The 27,199-nt window shown below is 39.0% G+C and overlaps 1 protein-coding gene across 1 annotated transcript in view; it reads left to right on the top strand.

The window, feature by feature from the left end:
- The first annotated feature begins 8,849 nt into the window (after positions 1-8,849).
- The window catches only part of ANGPT1 (angiopoietin 1), a 224,628-nt gene continuing 206,278 nt past the window's right edge, over positions 8,850-27,199 (top strand). The window contains exon 1 of the mRNA XM_030553702.1: positions 8,850-9,452. Coding sequence (XP_030409562.1) covers positions 9,156-9,452 — 297 coding nt within the window. The 5' untranslated portion in view covers positions 8,850-9,155. The remainder of the gene's footprint in view (positions 9,453-27,199) is intronic.

Genomic DNA, 27,199 nt, shown 5'->3' with positions numbered 1-27,199 from the left:
GACGCTGTGTACACAAATTTGCAGAGGGACAATAGGGTTGAGGTCTTTATATATTTATTTATTTTAAAACATTTTTGCTGTTAACAAGCACATTATCTCTGGAGACACAAATTCACAGTCTGAGAACTGCAAAACTTATCATCTCTGATGATATCTTCTAGACTGAGCACTGAGTCCCATTAGTAGATAGAAAGATTAACCTAAATAATCTATACAGACACCCCTGGAATCCCATAAAATTGGTTCCCTAATCCATGAACTATTGGAACTCATTTACAAAATTTTTCTTAAACATTACATGAATATATTGTCTCATATTATAAATTCTAATTCTATAGTCTCTATTCCATGATGAGAGATCTTTGAGCTGTCATGTAATTAAGACTATCTTTAGATAGTTTTTTCCTCAAAAAGCATTTTATCAAAAATATTCAATTTAAATTAAAAAAATCCAATTTTTTATTTTTTTTAAATATAGATTTTTATCCACCCAGTGTAAGATACACCACTCTCTCTAACTTTTACAATTACCCTTTTTTCACCCACATTGATAAATGGCCTCAAACATCTTTTCCCATAACCTCTAAGGTTGTGTCTAGACTAATACTTTTGTCAGTAAAACTTTTGTTGGTCAGCGGTGTGAAAAAACACACCCCTGATTGACCTAATTTACACAGACATAAGTGCTGGTGTGGACAGTGCTGTGTCGGTGGGAGACACTCTCCTGCCAAGATAGTTACCGCCGCTTCTTTGGGGTAGTTTAATTTTGTTGATGGAAGAGCTTTCTTCCATTGGCATAGAACAGCTACACGGGAGATTTTACAGTGGTGCACGTTATAACAGAGGAAGGGAAGGCGAAGTGGCAGAAGATTCTTATGACCTAGCAGTGAAAGAGGCAAAGATGAGGTTCTTTGCCTCCATCATGTTGATCAGCTGATTTGTTTTCAGATGTACAATCTTAGCTGACTCCATTCAGAGACTGGTAGGAATTTCTCCCAGCATGAGGAAATTTTATTTTACAGAGAAAAATAATCCAGATTTGGAAGTGTCTGCATCTGAGGAGTCAGGACAGAGTCAGGGGCTAGGGTCAAGAATTTCATCTCTGCATAAATTTGGCCAGATACTGGAGGTCTTGAAGGATATTAGTGCCATAAACTGTCCAATGGATCTCTGCCTTTGTGTCTTAGAAACATGAGGGAGGAGATACTGTGGCCAGGGTTAGTGGAGATTATCAGCACCTCTGTCCAAGGAGGGCTGCCAGCTTTTCTTAAGCATCAGGATAGGCTACACTCAAGTTTCCATTACTTCACAGTGACAGTCTGGCCAACTATTGTCCACTGTCTAATCTTCCCTTTGTGGTTAATCTTACTTAAAAGGGAATGGTGAGATAGTACCTCAGAGCCTCAAATTGCCTTGATGAATGTCAGTCTGGTTACTAATCTGGATATGGGAAAAAGACTGTGTTAATTACTCTGGTTAATTTTGTAGGGTTGGAAAAATATTAGGTATATTATCAATCTCCTGCCTTTGAAAATGTTGATCCCCAGAGGCCTGCAAGCATAAAAACATTGTGCCTGCATACTTCTGTTGGAATGGATGGAGCTTTTCTTAAGGGGCTGCATGCTTCTCTCTGACATAAATTCTGTGGGTATCCAGCGTATATACTAGAGATGTTCAGAACCTGCTATGTGTCTATAAGGAAAACCCATACTTTATGGGAAAATCCCTGCCTAATCGTCTGCCCTCCCCATGCTCTTCATTTCTGCAAAGGCAGCCCATTAAAGATCTTGCACACAATAAGTGGCTGCCCTTTCATTCAAGCCTGAAGAGAAAAGGATATAGCTGAGAGCCTTCCCAGTGATTCATAAATTCTGGGACACTAATGTCAGTGACCTGTCTGAGGCTCAGTCCAGCTAAAAGAGAGGTGGGCTGGGGAAAACAAATGGCAGATTTGATGAAGAGTATATCTGCTCCTCTAATTCAGGATGTTTGTCCACCAGGTGTTACTCTTGGTATTAACTTGGTATCAGGTTAGATTCCCAATCATTGCAGGATGACCACCTTTTGGCAGTAGCCAGGATGACTCTTTTAATATTTGCATCTGACAAGCGGCTTGCAACATTTTCTTTCCCACGCAGATCTCAATGCCATGATTCATGCCTTCGTGACCTCAAGACTAGATTAATGCAATGCACTTCTCTTGGGACTACATCTTAAATTCATTGAGAAACTGAAGCTACTGCAGAATGCAGTGGCCTCTTTTATTGGCAAAGTAACTTGCTGGGGGGAAAATTGTGTTTCTGATTTTTATTTAAATAGGAATTAATAAACCACAAAGCTATCAAGAATATTAGGATATATAGAACATTCATAATATGATAATTCCATATTTAAATCATATACCATAGTCACTTTTGTATTCAAAATAGCTGGACTTCTCACAATTTAAATGCTAATCTTTCCCGATGGACAGAGATCATAAACTCAATCCCACAAAGTAATGGGATATTGTTTTCTCACATTTACTTTTCCCCAGTGAGGAATAATTCCTGGGAGCAGCTTCTGGAATAAATAAATTCTTCAGCTGTACTGTGCTGTTGGTCAATACTCAATTGTGGGCAAAATTTTCAAAAGGCTGCAATTTGAACCAGCAAAATTTATGTTTGTGTGTTGCATACACTGTTCAGTTGATGATGCATAGCAACATAAGAATGACCATACTGGGTGAGACCAAAGGTCCATCTAGCCCAATATCCTGTCTTTCAACAGTGACCAATGCCAAGAGCCCCAGAGGGAAGGAACAGAACAAGTAATCATCATCCCAGCTTCTGGCAAACAGAGGTGAGACACACCATCCCTGCCCATCCTGGCTAATAGCTATTAATGGACCTATCCTCCATGAATTTAGTTCTTATTTTGAACCCTGTTATAGTCTTGGCCTTCACAATATCCTCTGGCAAGGAGTTCCACAGGTTGACTGTGCATTGTATGAAAAACTTCCTTTTGTTTGTTTTAAACCTGCTTTCTATTAATTTCATTTGGTGACCCCTAGTTCTTGTGTTGTGAGGAGTAAATAACACTTCCTTATTTACTTTCTCCACACCAGACATGATTTTATAGACTTCAATCATATCCCTCTTAGTCATCTCTTTTCCAAGCCGAAATGTCAGTCTTATTAATCTCTCCTCATATGACAAACTCTCCATGCCCCTAATCATTTTTTTGCCCTTTTCTAAAATCTAATATATACTTTTTGAGGTGAGGCAACTGCATCTGCTCACAGTGTTCAAGATGTGGGAGTACCATGGATTTATATAGAAGCAATATGACATTTTCTGTCTTATTATCTATCCAAAATTGTTGCAAAGTAATACTTGCACCTCTAGCTTCCTGACTGTGACCACAAATTGGATTGTTGGAAGCACAGGCACTTAGATTTGTACCCACAAATCACATCCTGGGCACCAAAAATGCAGGCATAAAAAGGAAGTTGAGCCCTGTAAATGTATCTGTTTATAACATCCATCTCTTGAAGTGGGAGTTAATACTGACATCAGGTTGCTTTTGTTATAGGCAGACAAAAAGAGTTGCAGAAGTGTGGGATCCCCACTATTTTTCCTTTAAGTGGCCTTTAAGAATCAGGAAATCTATTCTGGTCATTTGCAAACAGTTCATGTCCTTGATTAGCACCCTCAGCTTCTCTGGATGGGAATGGCAGTTGCATGCACTAAGGGCCTTACATGGCCATGTGCGTTGAAAGAAATGTGAGTCTGAGGGCTGGTCCACACTAGGGGGGGAAATCGATCTTAGATACACAACTTCAGCTACATGAATAACGTAGCTGAAGTCGAATATCTAAGATCGGAGTACTCACCCGTCCACACCGCACGGGATCGATGTTCGCAGCTCTCTGTGTCGATTCCGGAACTCCATTGGGGTTGATGGAGTTCCGGAATCGATATAAGCGCGCTCGGGGATCGATATATCGCGTCTAGATTAGACGCGATATATCGATCCCCGAGCAATCAATTTTAACCCGCCGATACGGCGGGTAGTCTGGACGTGGCATGATAGGCATGAAAGATGTTTGGGTTTTTTTTTAGAAATTATATTAGAAGGCAGTTAAGGGTTTACTTTGGTGATTTTTCCTGTGTAATGAATGAGAACCAAGTGAACTGGATTTGTCTAACTGACTTTTTCTGACTGTGTGCAAACTGGATGAATTGTTAGGAATATAAGATTTACTCCTTTTTTCTTGCATTCCACAGCATGAAATTAAGTTCTCAGGAAATAGGGGCACAGCATTCCTAACCATCTACTCGTTTGGGACCAGTCAGATAAAGTAATGAAGCCAAAGAGAGCCCCAACAAGCCTCACAGTTTTTGTGTGAGACACAGAATCCAAATGGGACACTTGGCATAACCAGTAGCTGAGTAGTTTCTGTGGCAGACCCTTGCATTCTCTTAATTGCTGCTGCTTTTTTGCCATTATGTCAATCTTCCCCGCTGTTTGGCTGTTCCCAGGTGTGAGATCAGATGTTGGAACAGATGGGGCGGGAAGTAGAATGACTCAGTGTACATCAGTGTGTTCCTTTGATGGCATGACCTGGTAGACTATGCTACATGGGATCCATGGCTTGAATATACAAATGTAAATATATACACTTCACTCCTGAAGAGTAATTTAGTTGAAACCACCACCAACCTGCCCCCAGGAGATTAACAAACCAAAACATTCAGGTAGAAGGAGAAAGTGTTTTTAAATAGTAAGTAACTTTTCCCCATTGGCTAACTGAATACATTTTGTGTTCTTGACAATCACATATTGGAAAAAACAATCTCTGTAACTCTACCTCACGTAACACTGGTATAAATCAATTGCACTGAAGTCGGTGGAGTAACGCTCATACAAAGCTGATTTAAGTGAGATCAGAATCAATACCTCATTTCATTCACTTGATTTTGAAATTCCTGATATGTATTTTGATTGAGATTAAGTACAGTGTTGGGAAAGTAAGATATCAATAGAACTGTGCCAAATTCCATGGATTTAGCTGGAGGTAACCGCACTGTAAATCCTGCACTTGGTATCTGGCAGGCCCTAATTACTGTAGTTTCTATAGGTTTTCTGTTGTGATGATGAAGAGGAAGTTGGGCTGGAGCAAATCCAGTTAGATTAAGTTGCAGCATGTCATACAATGTAAGTCAATTGCAGCAGCAACAACATACATTGCAACAGAAATGTAAAGAAATCACATTGATTTGTTCATTGTGTATTTAAACTCTGTGCATAAATATCATTCTATGACAAAAGGCATCAAATTATTTATATGTGTATTCAGCAAGATAAATGTGTGAGTGTAACCTTGATCTGGCAAAAATCCTCGTCTTTTTTGTCTTTAGGATGGATTACATAACTGCTGAATTTCATGTGACAACTAAATAAAAAAGTGGGCTGAGGGAAACTTGTAGAGCCATCCCTACCCTGTTCCAGGATTTTGTAATTGCAAGGGGGATGAAGAAGACAGCCATTGAGGAAGTGGTCTTGCGAATGCATTAGAGTTTTGAAAGTAAATTCATACCCGGGTTCTGTTCTTAGCTCTGCCACTGACTTCCTATGTAAACTTGGACAAGTTACTTAGTCTTTATCTGTCTCTGACTCTGTAAAACAGGGATCATTTATACTTAGGAGAGCTGAGTAAGTGATTGTGGATAAAAGACTTACTCAATTTAGTTCCTTTTTTCCTTGTGGAATATCAGTTGGCAAATGAAAAGTTCATTCAAATGTATTTGTTAGTCACAGTTACTCAACACACTTTGGGGGCTTTTTCTTTTCCTCTCTGGACTGAAATCACTAACTGTTGGCTGACAGTATTAAATCCTGGATATTCAAAATTTGAGCCATGTTGGTTAATTGGAGTTGGTCTCATAAGTCACGAGGCATTGTTTGCTGATTGGATGAATGTACTCTTGTAATCAGTAGGACTTGGAGATCTCAGTGGTCCTCTGAAATTCTCAGAGAAAGGTAGCAGTATAGAGAGGATGGATATGATAGGTGGGAATAGTGAACTTTAGAATCTGTTAAATCTTTTCCTGTCTGGTCCCATTGGCCTTATGCAAGGCATCATGCCTAGAAAAAATTTACAGTAAGATTATACCTTTATTGTATGTGTGCATACATGGCTACAGTTGTGTTCATAAGGGCTGTGAGCAGATCCTGGACTTGCTGGTTCAATTTCCTCTGTGCCAGGTTAGGAACTCTGGAATAGGTTCATCCCAGGCACTGGGGCAGGTTAGAGAAGTTTGTGTTTCCCCTATTCAGGGACTCTAGGAGCCTGTTCAGGCCCTGGTGCAGGCTAGATCAGCTCTCACGGCCACCCTAAATTGTGCTTCTGTTTCAGTGGTCCCAAGGGACCATTATAGGAGTGCAGGTCTACTCCATACATGCTGCATTCCTCTGAAATAACTTTGCTCTGGCCAGAATGACCCTGACGCACGGATTCTGTAGAAGTGGGGCAGATCTTTGCACACCCAGCTTTGCACTTAGTACACAGGCCCTGTGTCAGTGCTATCTCCAGGGGCAAGAGCCTATGCCTTCCAGCTAATGCAAAGGGGCCATAGAACAAGGATGAATTGGGCTCCTTGCTGTGGGGAGGAGAGTCGTTTCCCATCTAAAAGATATCACTTCAAGAGTGAACCTGAAAGCTTTTGCACTTTTTACCTGCAAGCATTTGAGTGAGTAAAACCTGATGACTGAAATATCTGCAGAAAGTGAATGTAAAGGTGGTGTGAGCATAGCCACAGCATTTTTAAATTTGAGCCAATGCTTCTGGGAAGCTTCCTGCAGTGTTCATCCACTTCCAGTACCTACCCTCCTTTGAAAACTGCTTTGAGATCTTCAGATAAAAGGTGACACAGACTTTTCAGATTTGTTTATTATCATGCTTGTGCTTTGGCATATTCTCCTTCTCAGCCTCATGAGGTGGATATTATTCATGCTGATCTCTCATTGCTATGTCTGCTCCAGCAGTATTTCTTCTGCTCGATGCTCTGACTTTACTATCCATAGGAAGCAGAGACCTAATCACTCTATATAACTACTGTAGAAGTAGACCTGGTAGTGTTGGAGCAGTGTGGAGAGTGCTTCCACTACTATGGGCCCTGTAACCTAAATTTTAAAAATAGGTACAGAAGCAGGAAAAAGAAAGTAAGAGAAGTGAAGTAAGGACTGGCTAGTTCTGGGAGGGAAGGTCTTATTTTGCCAAAGTTAATTGTAGTTTTAGTGCTTTTCTTTTCTAAGTTCTAAATAGTCCCACTTCATGGTTCTCTCCCCCCCCCCCTCGCCCCTCAGATCAGGAAGGTGTTATCTTGCTCTGAGTGTTCCCTTCTGTTCTCTCCTAGAAGAAATTTAAATTTCAAACTAGTTCAAATGCATTGGCTCCTTTTCAGGCTAATGATGAAAAGTCAGACTGAACTGAGCAAAAAGACTAAGTCCTTGGCTCTGAGTGGCAGTAGCTTCTTCAGCAACGGCAAAGAATTATTGCTAAGAGCTCCTGAAGCTTTCTTGGCTAAAAGAGAAATAAAAAAATCCTATAAAAATGCTTGTGACATCCACACAAGCACCAAAGATGAAATCTTGCAGCCTTTACTGATGCAAATAGTCTCTTTGCTCTTGTGTTCTTGTCTTGTTGCCATCAATAATATTACTAATGTTAGTAAGACCTATTTTCATAAGTAAAGTTTGCAACAGTGGGTTCCAGAGGAGTTAACTGTGATTTATATAATTACACCGTATACTAGAGATGTAACTGGAACCTCGATCCAAACTCCCCTGAAGTTTAGGAACTTTTAGATTGTTTCCAAATAGTGTGTCCTGGGCCCAACTCCAAAGGCATTATTAATGCTTAGGATATTATTCTAAATAGTTATCACAATGTTTTTACTAAGGAGGCTGCTATGAGGAAATACTACATAGAATCACAGAATCATGGATGTGCAGGACTGGAAGGGACCTCAATAGGTCATCTAGTGCAGTCAAGGAAGGACTGCATAATAATATATAAAATGATATAATATATCATGAAACATATAATGAGGAATGCTAATATAACCCATGCAAACTTTCAGACTGGTAGAAATATTTTACATAAGACCATTGAACGCACACTATACCAAATAACACCCTTTATATATTCCAGCTAGCACATCCAACTATTATTTTTTTAAATTAGACATATTATTCTATTAACTGAACATGGAGACCTACAACTCTTCTGCAGAGCACATTCTGAATGTTTAGCAGTTTGGATTTCATCATGTCTTCTACAGAGAATCTCTGTAAATTCTGCTCAAAAACATCATTGTATGTGGGTAATAAAAAAAAAAGCATGGAGGGGTATCAGTTAAATGTTTTCCATAGATGTCAGTCTTCTGACTTAGCATTCTCTAACAGAAATAAGCAAATATCTAGTACTGGATATTTTTATTTTCAGTGCTCTGTATATTTACTGAGGGATTACAACAAACTTCTACACTTTATCTACATTTTAATAGGTCAGTGGAAACATAGGAAGTATATTAAGGTGGACTGCCCCATTCATTAAACTTATGTGAATCCGTGAAAAGCAGTTATATGCAATAGGGACCTGACAGCCATACGTGATTGAAGTCATGCATCTAGCCAGTTTGTAAGATGATCCCTCTGTACTGAGCCATCAGCCATCCTTAGCATAGGGGCGCACTCATACACACATTCCTGTCAAGTCATCTTGTGAAAGGCAGCCTGCTTCTAGCTTGGCTTGAATGTGCAACCTTAATAAAACTCTCTGAGGTCTGAGAGAAAATAGCAGTTCTGCAGCAGATAGTGTAGGGAAAGAGCCTGGGATATGCATATGCAGCTAACTAAGGGAGGCTACATGCTGGACTGTAACAGAGAGGAAACAATAAATCTTAGCTACTATGCAATAAATATTTCTAATTTTAAATAAGGAAGCTATCATTATAGTGAAATAAAAACCATTTTAGCCAAAGCTGATATTTAAATACCCTTCTCCAATTCTCTTTCCAAAGATTTTATTTTCTGTAAAATAAAGAGCAAATTAAAAGACAGAGGAGGTAAAAGTTTCTATAAGAGCAGGAAAGGAAAGTAGTAATAACATGACAATTTTTCTTTCTTTTGCTTTCCTGGCTGCTCTTCTGGCTCACACAGGGTGCAGTAATCAGCGTCGGGGTCCAGAAACCAGTGGTAGAAGATACAACCGGATTCAGCACGGGCAGTGCACCTATACTTTCATTCTTCCAGAACAAGACGGGAACTGTCGTGAAAGCACAACAGACCAATACAACACAAATGCCCTTCAGAGAGATGCTCCTCACGTGGAACAGGATTTCTCTTCCCAGAAACTGCAACGTCTGGAACATGTGATGGAAAATTACACACAGTGGCTGCAAAAAGTAAGAGTTTCCTTTTCAAATTCCCCTTTAACTGATTATTTATTTATCGTGCATCTCTGTTCACAGTTTGCATGTGTTTCTCTGAGAACTGAGATAACCTGGATTTGTCTATTTCCATGTTATACTTGGTGAGAAATGTTGCTGCTAGAACTCACACTTTCTTCTTTGGACTTGCTTTTGGGAGCAAAACTTTCTTCACATTGCTGGAATATGCATCTTTTTTAAAGCGTGATCCCAGGGGACCATGAATGTTTTGAGAGCCACAGCGTATAATAATCCTTCAGAGATTTCTAATGATGGCACACTTTTCATTAAGTATTCTTATAACCTCTATTTATAGTTCTAGGCTTCAGATCAGATGTCATGAAGGATACCTGGTACCCACAGCAAATGTGTGCACTTTTAAAGAAATACTGTACCAACATGAATGCCTAAATGCAATTAATAATTTGAAGGCAATGTAATGAGAATATTATTATTCTCCCCAAAACAGATTCAGTTGTACTACCACAGTCAGCTAATTAGTAAAAAGCAACAATATAATTTTTAAAAATCACAATGACTTTTTAAAATTTATAGATTACATTGGACATGGAACAGCATGTTTTTTTTAATATGTCTATATAAAATAGAACTGAAGGAATATAGGAGCTTTTTTGAGTAATACAAAAATAAATTCTCTTTAGTAATTTGTGCTAAAAGTGTAAACTTTCAAATGAACTTTTTTGTATTTAAAATATAATTTGGGGCTTTGTTCCTGCAAAGACTTAGGCAGGTGAATAACCTTACTCATATGAGTAAACCCTTTGACTTCAATAGGACTACTCATGAATAAAGTTACATATGGAAGTCTTTGCAGGAACAAGCCCACAGCTTGGTAATGAGAATTGGTAGTGAGTTATGATCCTGCACAACTGATAATTTCTATCAGAAACATATATTTTTCTCTGTATTCGTGGACACACAAATATTACTGCTGTCCTTAAGACCTGCTTAGTGTTACTTTTCCAAGACTCTGAAAACCACTTAAACAATTGTTGAAATGTTTAATCAGCTAAGACTGCACTAACAAAATTTTCCATGTCTTTTGTATTCCATGAGTTACATGTTTCAGTTGTAATAAGAGTTCACATTTAGAATAAATACCAGATATACAATAAAAATGCATATTAATGTAATTGTTGACAGCTGTATCATTTACAGTTCACATCCCTGTCAGCCACTGCAGAAAAGATTTAATGCCTTTTGTTTACAGTTCTGTAGTTAATATGCTTATAACAATATAAGAATGATTATGTGCAGTAAACACGTGTGTAAAAGAAAATGTACATAATAAGATAAACCCAGTTATGCATCTATCACCTTTTATTTCAGTCTTTCTTTCTTTAAACTGTACATGGAGTGCTTTAGAAAGATGAAAGATTAGAACTGGAGGCTTGTCTCTTTCTAGAGTGTAAGATTTTTTTTCATTCAGTTATCACTCTACCTTTCAAAGCAAAAGCTATGGAATGGAGAAATGTCTGTGTTCCCGCACTCATGATTTTACGCCTGCTGAATCATGCTTAAGAGATTGTTACTTATTCTGCATTTGTCCACTAGGGACTGAACTAAGATCACTGTTTCACTTGTGAATTGAACAAAAAGAAAAATGAGTCTCTAGAGTTTTAAAGTCTGAATTAGAACTAGTATTCACATTTTATGGGGAGGGGGGTGGATTAACAGGTAGATAGTGTAAATGTTATATTTGAGGTCTGTGCATTTTGTCAATTATCAGAACTTGGGCTGCAGGGGAAGCCTTCCTCATGGTTTACATGAAACTGGTGTGCAGCAGTGAGCACTTATCTGTATGTGTCAGTTTTCCACTAGAATGAAAGAACCTGTTTCTCAGTGTGAAGGCAAATGAATCTGACCTGACTACATTAGTACAACTCTGAATATTGAATTTGCCTTGTTACTGCTGTCACTGCAGAGCATTTCAGCAATAACTCATCTCCCTTTCAAAACAAGGAACATATTAAAATAAACCCTCAGTTCTATCTCCCCTAATGATTTTCTCCTGAATTTGTAATATAAGTAGTTAATATGCTATGTGTCCAATATTTTCTAATACACCTGCCATGAACATGGTAAATGAGCAATATTAGTAGTTATATGTCTATGACCCAAATCATGCAATTATAATAATTAGAAAATATATGTAGAATTGAGCATTTATATCTTGACTTATGTAAAAGAAATATGTCCATTACTCTACAAAGTAATATATAACATTCATTAAACTGTGTATAGGCAACGTTTGCCAGAACATTGTATTTGTAATCGAATATATTCAAAACTCTAATTTGGTCATTTTGGAAGACAAATTGCTAGCAATGTTAATATAAAAAGAATTCAGAATACATTGTTTAATTTGTAAGTGGGTGCTTTTAGTTTATCTAATCAAGGATAAATGTATTTTGATCTTTAAAAAATTTTTTTTATCAGATTTCTGAAAACAAAAGAAATCTTAGAAAAACTTTCTTGCAACAAACTGCCAGTTCAAATCTAGCTGAAAATGCCCTTGCCTGGAGAGCTAACTACGGGCAATTAAGTTTCAGCATTGTCCAATGGAATTTACGTATGTATTTTTAGTGTTACTGGGGCCTGGTCTACACTACGTGTTTAAACTGAATTTAGCAGCATTAAACCTATTTAACCCTGCACCCGTCCACACAACGAGGCCCTTTATATCAATAAAAAAGGCTCTTTAAACTGGTTTCTGTACTCCTCCCCGACGAGAGGAGTAGCGCTGAAATCGGTATTGCCATGTTGGATTAGAGTTAGTGTGGCCGCAAATCAACAACATTGGCCTCCGGGCGGTATCCCACAGTGCACCATTGTGACCGCTCTGGAAAGCAATCTGAACTCGGATGCACTGGCCAGGTAGACAGGAAAAGCCCTGTGAACTTTTGAATTTCATTTCCTGTTTGCCCAGCGTGGAGCTCTGATCAGCACGGGTGGCCATGCAGTCCCAAATCCAAAAAGAGCTCCAGCATGGACTGTACGGGAGATACTGGATCTGATCGCTGTATGGGGAGACAAATCTGTTCTATCACAGCTCCGTTACAGAAGACGAAATGACAAAGCATTTGAAAAAATCTCGAGGCTATGATAGACAGAGGCCACACCATGGTGCTGTGTGACAAGCGTAACGGAAAGCCAAAGAATTGAATGGACGCTCATGGAGGGAGGGAGGGGATACTGAGGACTCCAGCTATCCCACAGTCCCCGCAGTCTCTGAAAAGCATTTGCATTCTTGGCTGACCTCCCAATGCCTGAAGGGTCAAAAACATTTTCCCGGGTGTTTCAGGGTATATGTCATCAATTTACACCTTCCCCCCCCCCGAAAGAAAAGGGGGAAAAAACGTTTCTCGCCTTTTTTCAATGTCACCCTATGTCTACTGCATGCTGCTGGTAGACAGAGTGGCGCAGCACTGAACACCAGCATCCCCTTCCCTATGGCAGACAGTACAATATGACTGCTATCCATCATCATCATCAGCCCGTGAGTGCTCCTGGCTGGCCTTGCTGAGGTTGGCCGGGGGCACCTGGGTAAAAATGGGAATGACTCCTGGTCATACCCAGCAGATGGTACAGAATGGCTGGTAACCATCTTCATCATAGCAACTATCAGCCATCCCAATTCATGTCTAAAGAAAAGATTCTGTACTGCCTGGACTATCATAGCAGCTGGAGGCTTCCTCCCCCTCATATTATCTCACTAAAAAGTCCGTGTTTCTTATTCCTGCATTCTTTATTACTTCATCACACAAATTAGGGGACAATGCCATGGCAGGCCAGGAGGGTTGGGGGAGGAGGGAAGCAACGGGTGAGGTTGTTGCAGGGGCACCCCCTAGAATGGCATGTACCTCATCATTTCTGCAGGATCTCTGTGGCTCTGACACAGAGCGGCTGTGCTCTCTGGTTCTCTAGTACACTTGCCCCATATTCTAGGCAGGACTGACTCTATTTTTAGACAAAACATAAAGAAGGGAATGACCCAGGGAGTCATTCTCATTTTTGTCCATGTGACTCCGGCCGACCTCAGCGAGGCCAGCCAGGAGCACCCATGACAGCAGCAGACGGTACAGAACGACTGATAACTGTCATCTCATCACCAATTTACAATGGCAGATTGTGCAATAGGGATGGTAAGCATCTCTGCTACCTTGCAAAGGCAAATGAATGCTGCTCTGTAGCACTGCAGTACCACATCTGTCAGCAGCATCCAGTACACATACAGTGACAGTGACAAAAGGAAAAAGGGGCTCCATGGTTGCCATGCTATGGCGTCTGCCAGGGCAATCCAGGGAAAAAGGGCGTGAAATGATTGTCTGCCGTTCCTTTCACGGAGGAAAGATTGAGTGACGACATTTACCCAGAATCACCCGCGACACTGTTTTTGCATTGGGATCTCAACCCAGAATTCCAATGGGTGGGGGAGACAGCGGGAACTATGGGATAGCTACAGGATAGCTACCCACAGTGCAATGCTCCGAAAATCGACGCCAGCCTCGGTACATGGACACACACCACCGAATTAATGTGCTTAGTGTGGCCACGTGCACTCGACTTTATACAATCTGTTTTACAAAACCGGTTTATGTAAAATTGGAAAAATCCCATAGTGTAGACATACCCTGTGATTTGTTTGCAATCCAAGGATGCAGCAAAATGCTCTCCATAGAAATTACCAAGAAAATAGCATGGTAAACATTTTTCAGAGGTTTTCCTAGAACTGTTTATTTTAATACTGGATAACCTTCCCCATTGTATAAGCTTGGGTTTCATTTCTGCAATATGTTTATTTTAATAGCTGAAAAAGTGCATCTCTTTTTTTTTTCCTTACAGTAACTGGCTGGCACGCTTGGTATTGAACTATTCAGTACTTAATGATGGTATTTAAATATTCTCAAAGGAGTCACATGAAATTTTAGCTTGATAATCTACTCAGGAATTATTTTTCATAGTCAACTAGTACAAATTAATGGTATTGATGGAATATGAATACATTCAGAATGGCTGCAGATTTACAATGTATGGAATCCATTTAGCAGTCACTATACATAATAGTGGTAATAGCTTTTGAGTGGGTGAAGCTTGGCACCATAAACAGTCTATACATCTTCTTTGTTTTCTCACTTATTTAAACAGTTGAACTATTTTATAGTATGTTGAAATTGAATATTTGATCATTATACATTATAAAATTCTAATGCTAAATTATAGCCTTGGATTTAAGTCAGTTAAAATCTTTATAATCTGCCAAGACCCAAATTCATGATTTTGTCTTTCTCTTGCAACTATTGATTAACTCTACTGACACCTAAAGCAGATGCAGGGAACTTCTTCTTTCATTTCTCCCATTTATTAGTGCTGTCATCAGCTTTAGTGGAGGCAATACAGAATGCTGAACTTGGGCCCTGGCAAGTAAATAGCAGAAGAAATAATCTGCAACTATATTATCTTGGTATGTATTTATTTAAAATCTACTCTATTTAAAGATTATCCTTACTGTATGTCTGGCCAGTTATTTGTACAAAGCAATTGCTATCCTTGCAGTTCATCATAACCTTTTCCAACAGCTTCTGAGCAATGTGCTCAGATTTTAAATGCCTTTCATACAGTATGAAAAGAGGCTGGCTTTTAGGTGTGGCTTTATAGGACAAGAAGAGGAGACTGACTTTTGAGAAGGTGGCTTTATTTGCAATTTACATGTGGCCAGATTACCTTTAAAGGGCTCAGCTAAGGTTGCCACCTGCTCTGTTTTCCCAGGTAGCCTTTTTTGTGGCAGCTGTCCTGAGAGATCTGTCCTGGTTTTTTGTACCTCAGAGGTGGCGACCTTAAATGCAGCATGTTGTCATCTCTCCCCATGCCCATACATCAAGGTTCACTTTCCATCATGGAAAGACAGAGATATGGCTCCATATGCTCTCTGCCTCTCTCTGCTCTCTTTGGGGCATTATGCACTGTCAGTAATGTGTTAGTAACCCTGCACCAGCTGGAATTCCATTTGGCCTGCCTATGGGGTACTCAGAAGTGGAGGAGACTGCTTATACATTGACCCTGTAGTGCAGCCATTCAAGGGCCAATCAACATCTAACACTAGGAGCACAATTTCTTAAAAGCTGGTGTAATTGACTGAGAAAATGTGTATTACAGTGCAATGGCTATGTTAAGTATAAGGACAGAAATGTGAGTCATGGCTACTGTTGTGACTTACCTATGAATCCCGTTTTCCCAGGTGTCCACAAAGATTCCCGAGAGCCCTGGGGTTTGCCTTAGCTGAAGTCTTGGGCAAGTAAGCAATGTGGTTCTTTCAGTTTGCATTTTAAATGCTGTACAAGTGTACCTGCATATGCTTCAGGCATTTGATGCAATCAAAAGATATTTCTCTTAAATGAGATTTCTATGTTTTGGGAAGACATTTACTTATGAGATTTTTCAGCACCCTTCTGGTGTGTGTTTGTTTAATGTGGAACTTTTAAATGGTAACCCGTTTATGTGCAAAAAGTAAGGTCGCATCCTGCAAAAATGTACACTTTACTCATGTGAGTAGTGTGTTCTGCTTCAGTTACTCATGTGCCTAAATATTTATAGGATCATCCCTTAAAAGTTCTCAATGTGCATCATCCCTGGTGAAGTGATTCAACTACTAATTTTCACAGGAGCAGAGCAGGCCCTTCATGGATAGATTCTGTCACCCTTAGTCACACTGAGTATTGTGTTAATAGGCCCATAGGGTGAAATCCTGAGCCAATTGAAGTCAATGGCAAAATTCCCATTGACTTCAGTGAAGTCAGGATTTCACCTGTAGAGAGGTTCTATTCAGTGGAAGTAGGGATTTAGGAATCTGGCCCTTAAAGAGCAACAATCTGTTCTATTTGTGTCCAAAAATAAAACTGGCTTTTTTACCCTTAAAAAAAATATTTTTCTTGCATTCATATGCCTGCATTTTGTTAATAGCTTTATACATTCAAATTCCTGTAAACCCTAGAGATACATAGAGGTACCCACAAGAAAGACATGGGACCTCAAACATGGAAACGTCTGAGAACTGCTAAGTATTGAGGAGTTATATATTTAGCAATATTAAAAAACAGAACAGAATAGTAGAGTTCAAGTCAATCTCACATTTTTTTTTTGCCACATTTTCTAGCAAATGACTTTTTTTTAAATTGTTCCCAGGCTTTGACAGAAAGCTGTGTCACACTGTGCAATGTAACCTAAATTTATGTATTTTCATTAATAACAGCAATAGTTAGGAACTTTGGTAATAAGAAAGCATTAAAAAGTATTGGTCATCCTTAAAAATGTCCCACCAACTTTCCCTCTGGTAGATTTCGCCTGCTTTAGAGCACTGGTATATTTTAAAAATCATATATAGATATAACATAAAACCACATGATATTTCAGATGCTCTGAGCACTCACAGTTGCCATTAACTTCAAGCCATTGAGTTTAGGAAGTTTAGGCCATTGACTTCACCTATTAGCAGTATTACTTATTATGAAGACATGTCTCATGTTTACTGAAAATGATCATTTGAGATTAGGAATTTTTTGGAGGGGAAAATAATTAAAATTATCTTCACTGCAAACAATAATTAAAATCTGTCACTGATTCTGTAATACTGAATCAGATTATCAATATGTTCTATAGAAAAACCTTAGTTAAATGGCCTCTGGTTAAACCAAAGATGTGTCCCTGCTGGCTCAGCAGGCAGGGGTGCTGAAACAATTTGTATATTGGGGGTGCTAAGAGCCAATAATCCGAACTGTAAACCTTTATATGTTGGAAACCACTTCAAGATAGGGAGTGTGGCAGCATCCCAGCACCCTTAGTTCCAGGAGCAATCTTCAGCCCTCTGGAGACCTAACCCAAGGAGAGCTGTTGCCTGCTCCTTCCTGTACAGCATATATGTGTTATGGGTAGGGAGCAGGAACACAGTTTAGCTCGGCAAAGTTTAGGAGCTCCACAAGTCCGGAACTGCCAAGTTCTCCAACCTGCTACTCTGAAAGTTTTGAATGTACTTTGAAATCTTCAAATAATTCACCTATACACTTTATCAAAGGGCAAATCCTGAAGCACATTTAGATCAGCTTGTTATTAGCCACAACATATACAATCTAGCGTGGCTCAATGTCTTTTTCTGTGCTTGCAATACCATGCAACCAAAGTAAGATGCAAGTAAATAAAAACTGATAGAAACTTTTAAAAATAATATCACAGTTTTTAGCAATGTCATGAACCTGATCCTCAGGAGCAACAGCTTGATCTGAAATAGGCATTTTGGATTGAAAGCCTTCCCAGTGGGACGAGGTTTTCCCTCTTGTTCAGGGGGTTAAGAGTTGATCACGAAAAGGAAATTGAAAGAGTATCACATTTCTTAGAAAGTTTTTCTTATGAAACATCTTGTATTTTAAAACAAGGTTTTTCTTCTGTAACCTCATGTACGTATTTTAGGAAGTATTATGAAACATCAGGGTGGCTCATATACATGGATGACGGGTTCATTAGAAATAAAATGCCATAGACAAATGTACATTTACGCTGCTGTACCGTTTTTCATGATTGTTATTGCATAAGGATCAAACCTTGCTAAGATAATGTTAGTCTTTTTCAAAACAACTCATATTTTAAAAAAGGGAGCACTGAGAGCTACTACACAAAATGTATATTGTGAAATATATAATTGTGCCATTAACTCTCTTCTGCACACTTCAGTCCAATTAAAGGTAGCAATATCCTGAATAATTCTAACTGTATTTGTGAGGAATTGCCCTTAACATGCATTGCAGTACCAAATCTCATGTCAAAATTTTATTTGTATTCATTATTTATATGATAGTATTGTCTAGAGACCCCAATCAGAGGCCTGTCTATATGAGAAAGTTGCGCTGGTTTAATTAAAGGTGTGATTTTTAAATTGATTTTAAAAAGTTAAACTGGTGCAAAAGGCTATATAGAAACTTATTCTGGTTTAAACCAGATGTTCTTCTGGTTTATTTTAAGTTAATTAGGAATCACTTTAAGTCAAACCAAAATAAGCCACTACTACATTGAAATTAGAGTATCTACCCAGGGGGATGCACTGGTTTAACTAATCTGGTTTAGAAACTGATTTAAGTTGAACTGGTGCTATTTTCTTGTGCACAGAAGACCCAAGATTGTGGTCAGTGGGGAAAGATGCACAAGCAGCATTATTGCACATTTATTTAAATATATTTTGCTTCCTGAAAACAGTTGGGCTATAAGAAATTTACAAATAGAGCTAAGGAAATATTTTTAACTGAAACCATTTTCATCAAAAAATGCAGATTCAGCAACACTGAAATATTTTGCAAATTGTTTTTTTTTTTACATTAAAAAAGTATGGGGGGGTTAAAATGACTTTTTGTTTAAAATTTCCTTTCCTTTCATTTTTAAACATTAAAAAAAAATTTAAAATGCTTGATATCAAACTTTGTGAAATTTCCACCAAACAGAAAAATCACCCTGCTCTACAAATGAAAAATAGTGAGGTGTACCAATATTCAAAGCTTTGGAGGTCCATAATTGAAACACATTGCTTGCGGGCTTGTGACAAGGTGCAAGGGTAAAAAATGCCAGACACTCCACTGAGAAAAGGGGGCAGTGTTGGAAAACTCTGTGGAGCTGTGTGAGTGGGAGATGAGTGTTTTGGTCAGCCACTTTGAAGGTCTGTAACAATTTCATACACATCTCCCTTGCTTTTAAGGGCCAAAAATAAACCAAACTTCCAAATCTGACCATACTTGAACTTGGAAAAAGTTCTGATGTAGATCCAAACTCCGTGACTAACCCCTGTTTAAGCACAACTCTGGAAGAGCATTCCCTCTCACACCCCCACCCACACATCTGAGCTTTGGGGGGGAAATCTGCTTCTAAACTTTGTGGCTTAGCTCCAGCTCTACTTTTTATGCAAGCTTGACTGCTATGAATCACTTGTCATGTTAGCATTAGTTCTTTGGCTGAAAAATGTAACAGAAGAGTTGTTAGTAGGATGAGACCTTTGCATTTAGAATATTCATTAATCCTATCTGTTCTAGTTCTCTTTCTATACTGCCTATAAATTAAAAGCATGCCTTTCATATAGCCCCTTTCATATTGCAAATGGGTGCAGATACTCTAAGTCTTTAGGGAAAAAAACTGAAACCTTGTGCTTTCCATTCCTGGGTGTGCAGTTGTCCATATAAAGCCGTGGGCATGTCCCAAAAGAATTAGATGTTGTGTACAACTTTTGCGATTCGCATCTTCTTTACAGAATTAAGCTCAAGATAATGCAAATGTGTACATGTTTCCTGAGGGTACTCGGCATAAAATACCCTTAAATATTTTTCAGTATTTGTTTTTTAATTGATGGAATCAGATTTTGTCATTTGTCAGTTTTTGATTGTCTTGTTTACAAATAAAGACCCAGACATACCTTCTGCAGGCCAAACTCATGGAGGGGAATGAAAATTCTTGAGTTTCAACTCATAAGAACATAACACAAAAACATAAGAACGACCGTACCGGGTCAGACCATAGGTCCATCTAGCCCAGTATCTATCTACCGACAGTGGCCAATGCCAGGTGCCCCAGAGGGAGTGAAGCTAATAGGCAATGATCAAGTGATTTCTCTCCTGCCATCCATCTCCATCCTCTGAACAGAGGTTAGGGACACCATTCTTTACCCTTCCTGGCTTATAGCCATTTATGGATTTAGCCACCATGAATTTATCCAGTTCCCTTTTAAACATTGTTATAGTCCCAGCCTTCACAACCTCCTCAGGTAAGGAGTTCCACAAGTTGACTGTGCGCTGTGTGAAGACAAACTTCCTTTTATTTGTTTTAAACCTGCTACCTATTAATTTCATTTGGTGACCCCTAGTTCTTGTATTATGGCAATAAGTAAATAACTTTTCCTTATCCACTTTCTCTACATCACTCATGATTTTATATACCTCTATAATATCCCCCCTTAGTCTCCTCTTTTCCAAGCTGAAGAGGCCTAGCCTCTTTAATCTTTCCTCGTATGGGACCCTCTCCAAACCCCTAATCATTTTAGTTGCCCTTTTCTGAACCTTTTCTAGTGCTAGAATATCTTTTTTGAGATGAGGAGACCACATCTGTACACAGAATTGCCATCTGATCAGACATTCCATCAAAAGGTCTTGGTTAAACATTTCTTACCGTGGACTGAAGAGGGGACATGGCCTCAGGAGGACATTGTAGAACAAGAATAAGTCCTATGGATCAGATCTGTAAGGGTATTGGTGCCTAAATCAATGGGAGGCAGGTGCCTAAATATCTTTTAAAATCTGTCCCTGTGTGCTCCCCAGGTCATAACAGCAAACCTGTGGCACTGTGGAAGTGCAGTGGAAGCTGTATGAGGAAAAAAACTGACCAGGATATTTTGGTCCTTCCTCATAGCACATTTTCTTTAAGATTTCAACACTGGCAGACAGATGGGAGCCAGTTTAGCTGAGTGCTAAAGAATTTTGAAAATTGGGCCCAGCAACAACTCTTTTATGTGCTGCGTGTTGTTATGGGATCCCACTGCCAAATCCCCAACAAGGCCAGTGCTTAATTTGTAATGAAAGAGGTGCCAGGGTTCAAGCAATTAGGCCTATGAATTGCCAAGTCTAGAGGTGCCGGGGATCAGCCCTGGGAAGCCCTGGCACAAATTAAGCCATAATCAAGGATTTGTAAAAGGGTTTTTTCCATGTAAGATATGGAAAGACATTTTAAAAGGGTCTGATTTTTGAGGGGGCAGGTGCTATTCTTTTTGAAAATGAGGCCCTCTATGGTTTCTCCGTTCAAGCAAGTAAAATCACTAATAGCTGTTTCAAAAATGGCTTTATTTCAACACCTAAATAAAAGTGGCCTGATTTTTCTAAAGAGTTAGGCAGCTATCAAAGATCACAGAATTCAACAGGAGCTGTAGTTGCCTTTGAAAAAAATGAAGCTACTTTTATCTTTGTGTTGGTGACTATGAGTGGATTTAGAAAATGTTGGCTTTTTGTAAAGAATTTTTCTACCATTATCTAAATGCTGAGTCCATTTATGAGGGGGATAGTCAAATACTGCATGTTGCTGTGCCAATTCAACAGGAAATTCCTGTGGCCTTCTGGGCCACACAAGTCTCACCCAACCAACCCATTCAAGGGCAACCCCCCAGCACACAGTGCCTTCAGCAGGAAGTTGAGGAGCTACTTGGCAGGGAAGAGAGCTCAAACAAATGACCTCATCCTCTTTGTTTTAAAGCTATTCCTGTCTGTTCCTTGTGCAGGAACTGTAACTCCCACAGGATTTTCTGTGACCCTTGGATCATCATTCTCTGTGGCTTCCCAGTGTGGAGGGGAATGGGAAAGAGCCCTCTACTGTTCTCACATCACTATCAGCTGCTATAGAAAAGGTGTTTCCTCCATCAATGATCTGCTAAAGAGGCTTCCCAGTGGCCAAGCTTCTTTATCACTCTAGCTGTCAGCTTTACAGTTATTAGCCAGGGAGATCTTAATTCAGGTTGTAGCCCTTCAGATTTAGTCTCTGAATGACACATACAGACAGCTTGCTGGGAAGGGGTGAGAGGGGCAGCATTTCCCATATTGAGAATTTTGGCAGACTTGCTGAACATATGTAATACGTTCCCTGATGTCATTCCAATGACACCAGTAAAAGACAGTAATCAGGGACTGTGTAACACCATTTCAAGTATCACATGGCTGCTACTAATTATCTAGAGAGATGTGTGAAATGTTCACAGTGTCACTTGATACATTGTCATGGCTTGAGGATTTTCTTGCATTTCATTTCAAATGCAACAATTATCCTGTAATTTGTCCAGTTTGTAACTTATACCAATCTGTCCGGTCTCACAAACAATAACAAAAGTTAGACATAGATGGTACAACAATATTCCCTTGGTCTAATTAAGTGGCTCAAGTTGCCACCTAGAGATATTCATGCCATGCTGTCTGGGAAAATAAATCAAAAGAGTCAGCCTTCCCACTTTGGTACTTCCTAATTCTACCAGCTATGAAAGATAATATATTCCAAAACTCAGACACAATGAAGGATGTACTTGACATCAACACCACTGTCTCAAATGATGTGGTGTTTGCTTGCAACACAAGGACAAGCAATATCTAACCATCCCTACCACTGGAGCACATGATGAATGACTTGCCTTCTTTAGGATCCTTCCAGGTGTTATTTTTTTAACATATTAAGGTAGCACCTAAAGACCTCAACCAACTATTGCCCCAGTGTGCTAGACACTGTACAAACATTTAATAAATCATAGTATCTTCCCCAAAGAGCTTACAGTCTAAAGAACAAAATGTAATAGGCGGATGAAGCACACAGGGTGGCTGGAGCTGGTTTGTGGAAATTCATAGATGCCAAGGCTAGAAGGGACTCATCTAGTCTGACCTCCTGTATAAAACAGGCCATAGAACTTCCCCAAAGTAATTCCTAGAGCTGCATATCTTTTAGAACAACGTCCAGTCTTGATTTAAAAATTCACAGTGATGGAGAATCCAACATGACTCTTGGAAAGTTGTTCCAATGGACAACAAGTAGATATAATAGGATGTACGGAATTCTGAGCAAGTCAGCGGTAGCTTCCCACCTGCCTAGCCTTTATCAGAATGTACATTACTTCAGTATGGCACAGGTGAGCTTGAAGAATGACTTGAATGATAATAAAGTGGTGGCTTTATGGATTCTGACTAGGAGCTTTTCCCCCTTTTAAAGGGCGGCATGGAAGAAATTGCACAAATGTTTGTCAGAGATGTGGAGAATCAGGCTGGCATCAGTGGCAGAGAGAAATGCTCTAGTATCTCCAAATCTGAGCAAGACTATAATCCATTTAAAAAGAGAATCAGGAAATTTGGGGGATTTTTTTCTCAAAGATAGAACCTTTTACAATAAAAATAGACCAGTTTTTCAGCAGAAAGAGCATGTTTCCCGGAGAAAATATTTGGGGGCAAAGTAATATTTGCAGCAAAAATATACAGATATGTATTTATATGTTTTCAATGAGAACAGTGGCCATTTTTCCAAATTTCTGGAAAAGCCAGAGATTCAGAGGTGCAAAATCCCTCAGAATGAAATGAAATTCACATTTAATAATATGAAAAAAGTTCACTGCTTTTGTACAGCTCTAGTGTTCCTCTTCTCAGGATAAAGAACACCATTTGTGATAGCACATAATTTGCGGATTGTTAATATTTTTATTTCTGCTAACCAAGCATGTCACTGTCCCATGTGATGTTGCTTCCCTATCCACTTCCTGTTGAACTAATGGTATTTAGAAGAGTGAAAATTCAATTTTGTGTTTTTTTTTACAAGCAGATAATTCTAAAAAAGTAGATAATTTACAATCAGATAATTTAGCAATGACCTTCCAGAGTTTGTAGAGACCAAGGCAGCCTGCTGCTGTAGGAGGTGCATTTGGGCTGAATAAGACTCCTTCAGTTGTCTTTGTTTGTTTGTTTTTTCTCCAATATATAGAGGTTCAATGCTCAAGGGTGCCAGGTGCCTCCTATTGGGTGGAGGATGCTTAGCACTTCTCAGTGCTTACAGGCTTGGTCTATGTATAACAGATTGCTCACAGTACTTGTATGTGATAACAATTGTACCTCACTATAACAAGACTGCAAATTGTTCAGTATCATCAGCTATGAGAAACATTTCAGTGTTGCGGAGTTTTTATTAGGATTGAACTGAGAGGAAATGGCTCTCATTCTCTAATGAACCACACATTTAGTTTACACTCCTGGAGAGTTGCACAAGTATCTGGTGTTTAGATCCCGTTACATCAATGCGTTTAGAGTGTCGTACCCAACCCAAGTTCTGCAGTACATGGTGACATACAGAATAAAGCCAAAGTATTTCAATGAGTCAAAATCCATGGAATCTCAGTTTCTTACATAATCCACATCGGAGATAACTTGACCCTAAATATCTATACTCCTAGTGCGTTCCAACCATTTTGGTACATACTGTTCTTACTGCTTTGCCTCTAAGAACAGTTTTCAAGGCGGTTTGTTTTCTACACATCCAGTGGATACTTTTTAAAACACATCCACATGTGCCAAGATAAAAAGAGCTGTAAAATTTAACACTGAGAGAAATGAAGGAATTGCTGTGAAATCCAAACCTTTGCAGCTAGTTTTATTGCATTCATTTTAGTATTAACCAGACACCTCAAAAAAGCAGCAGCTCTTACCTTTATAAACTTTTTGGAGACTTTAAGCATTTTTGCCCTTTCACTGCAACTCTTTCTCCCTAAATTAAAAAAAAACTGTATTGTAATATCTAGAATGAGAAAGCATGTTCCTACATTCAGTATTGCAAATAAACATTTTGCACTCCCACGCATCTTGGAAACATTTAGTAGCTTGACCCTCTGGGGTATTTCACAAAAACAGAATTGAGAAAGACTGAAAATGTCTTTGTCATTGTGGTACAAATATAACGACGACATGCATGTTTTAGATATTATGTGAAGTATGGTACTTTTTTTTGTAGTTTTCAAAGAGCACTTTACCATTGTCATTCACTATATTGCTGCCAAAAATCATGCTGAAGATATTAAATTTATAAACAAAAATCTCTTATCCTGAGTCACTAAAGTTTTCTCTGTTCTTTATCTCTGACTGGTAAGTTAACATGCCGAGAAATTACAAATATGTTTTAGAACAAATATCTTATTTTAATTCTTGCTAAGCTCCAAACTGGATTTCCTCAGTCTTAGATATGGCAGTGTGGTTTTGAATGTTGGCATGTTTTCACTCTCACTATAAAGTAATTCTGAAAGGGTGCAAGAAAGTTGCAGTGAGACTATTTTTAGAATATTATATGCACTGCAGTACAAGCTTTCTATTTTACAGACCACTTTCCACCATAAATCTGAATCATTTTTATGCATGCATAATAGAAACGTTGTTGCTTTTGGATTTTTTTCTAAAACTTTTAATAGATTTGGTACTTTATAAGGGTTCCTACTAGGAAAGCTTCTGAGAACCTTAATAAAAAAAAGTACAACTAGGAAAAAAAATTCCTTTAGCAATATGGCCCCAAACCAAATCTTAGAGCCAATCTAAAAATCATTAACTCGTCATCCTTAAATAACCCCTCTGACAAACTCACAAACTGAAAATAAAATAAAAATGTCTCAAGTCTCACCAAGAAGGATGACACTGGCAAACCCTGGTGTATTTAAGGCCTGATTCTGCTCACAATGAATCTGTGGAAAAACTCCTGTTGACTTCAGCAGGGTCTGGATCATAGAGAAGGAAGCATTCCAAAATTGCAGACCTTTAACAAAGATGATCCCACCTGCACTGCTTTCTGGAATGTATCAGGAGATGGCAAGTAGCTCCAATCCTACTTTTTTTCAAGTACTGTCCCTTTAAACCCAGACCCTTTTAATATCCCTGTGTCCTACAGTAAAGGAATGTCTTGTTATTGGAACTCAGTGCCAAATTAATCTACAGGACAGGAAATCCCCTGGTAGTAAGGGGGAATTTTAAAGGGCCTAGACTGAATATGGCAAGATGCTAGTCCGACAGTTGTGGATTCTGAAATCCAGTCACAGAACAGTACCACCTGGACACCACCAGCGTACGTGTTCCCATAGTCTTCCCTACAGCTGCACCAGAGTGTTTTAACATTACCCTACTGGAACCATCTCAGAGGGAGAGAGGATAGTTCAGTCTCCTTCCCTGTTCAGTTCTCTCCCAAACATGCCCACAAGGTTTCCAGTTAATGACAGTCGTCATTATAATACGGACACCTATATACTGAAAACTAGATTGCATCTAACATTTACACCACAGTAAATTAGAAGTAACTTCACTGAGTTCAGTGGAGTGACCACAGTGTCGAACTGGTGAAGCTGAAAGGAGAATCAAGCCCTATCTGTTAAATGCAAAAGTACACGCATAATAATGCAGCTTTTTCTCGCCTTAGGAAACAAAGGCTTGTGCATACAGTGATAGCTTGTGTGTTCTGTGAACATCAGACCATTTGGAGGTTCAATTCAGATAACCATCCAAAATGTGCATGCTTCTCCTAACCCTCCTTGGTCTTGAAAATGGGCTGCATTTTCATATGAAAACAATCTTTTTTTAGAGATTTTCAGTATTTCCTCATTTTAGTCACATCAGAAATACTGTAAAAGCAATTTTGCTTGTGATCTTTTTCAGTATTTCTGTTTCCTAACCCAGAAAACCCAGGAGGAGCTGAGGTGAATACTGTAGTCCTGTTCCAGATGTGACCCATACTGCTAGCTGTCCACCAGATTGCAGTGAAGGCTCCCTTTCTGATGGATCCCCAAACACTTCAGACCTCTGGAACCTGAATGGAGTCCAGCCGATAGAGAAGACAAAAGAGCTGCACATTCAAAATGGTGGCTGTAGCTTGGCAAAGGTACATGCCAGGGAGTTCATAATCTCATTCAGAATTAATAATTGATACAGACAAATCCCCGAAATCATCACTTATGCACATAAACAAAATAAACCAGAACCTTTTCAACCTGAAAAACCTTTTGGATACCATTTACTTTGAGATTTTAGAAAAGATTTATGTTGGTTCTGATGGTACCTGGGCTTCTTTGACCTCTCATGCTAAAGCTGGTCAGAAAAATGTTTGTTTTTTTCCTTCTAGAATATTCTAAAACATTTGTTATCATT

This window comes from Gopherus evgoodei, chromosome 2 (genome assembly GCF_007399415.2).
Source record: "Gopherus evgoodei ecotype Sinaloan lineage chromosome 2, rGopEvg1_v1.p, whole genome shotgun sequence".
Taxonomy (NCBI): domain Eukaryota; kingdom Metazoa; phylum Chordata; order Testudines; family Testudinidae; genus Gopherus; species Gopherus evgoodei.
The sequence above is the reverse complement of the archived record's forward strand: the minus strand, read 5'-3'. Positions and strand labels throughout refer to the sequence as shown.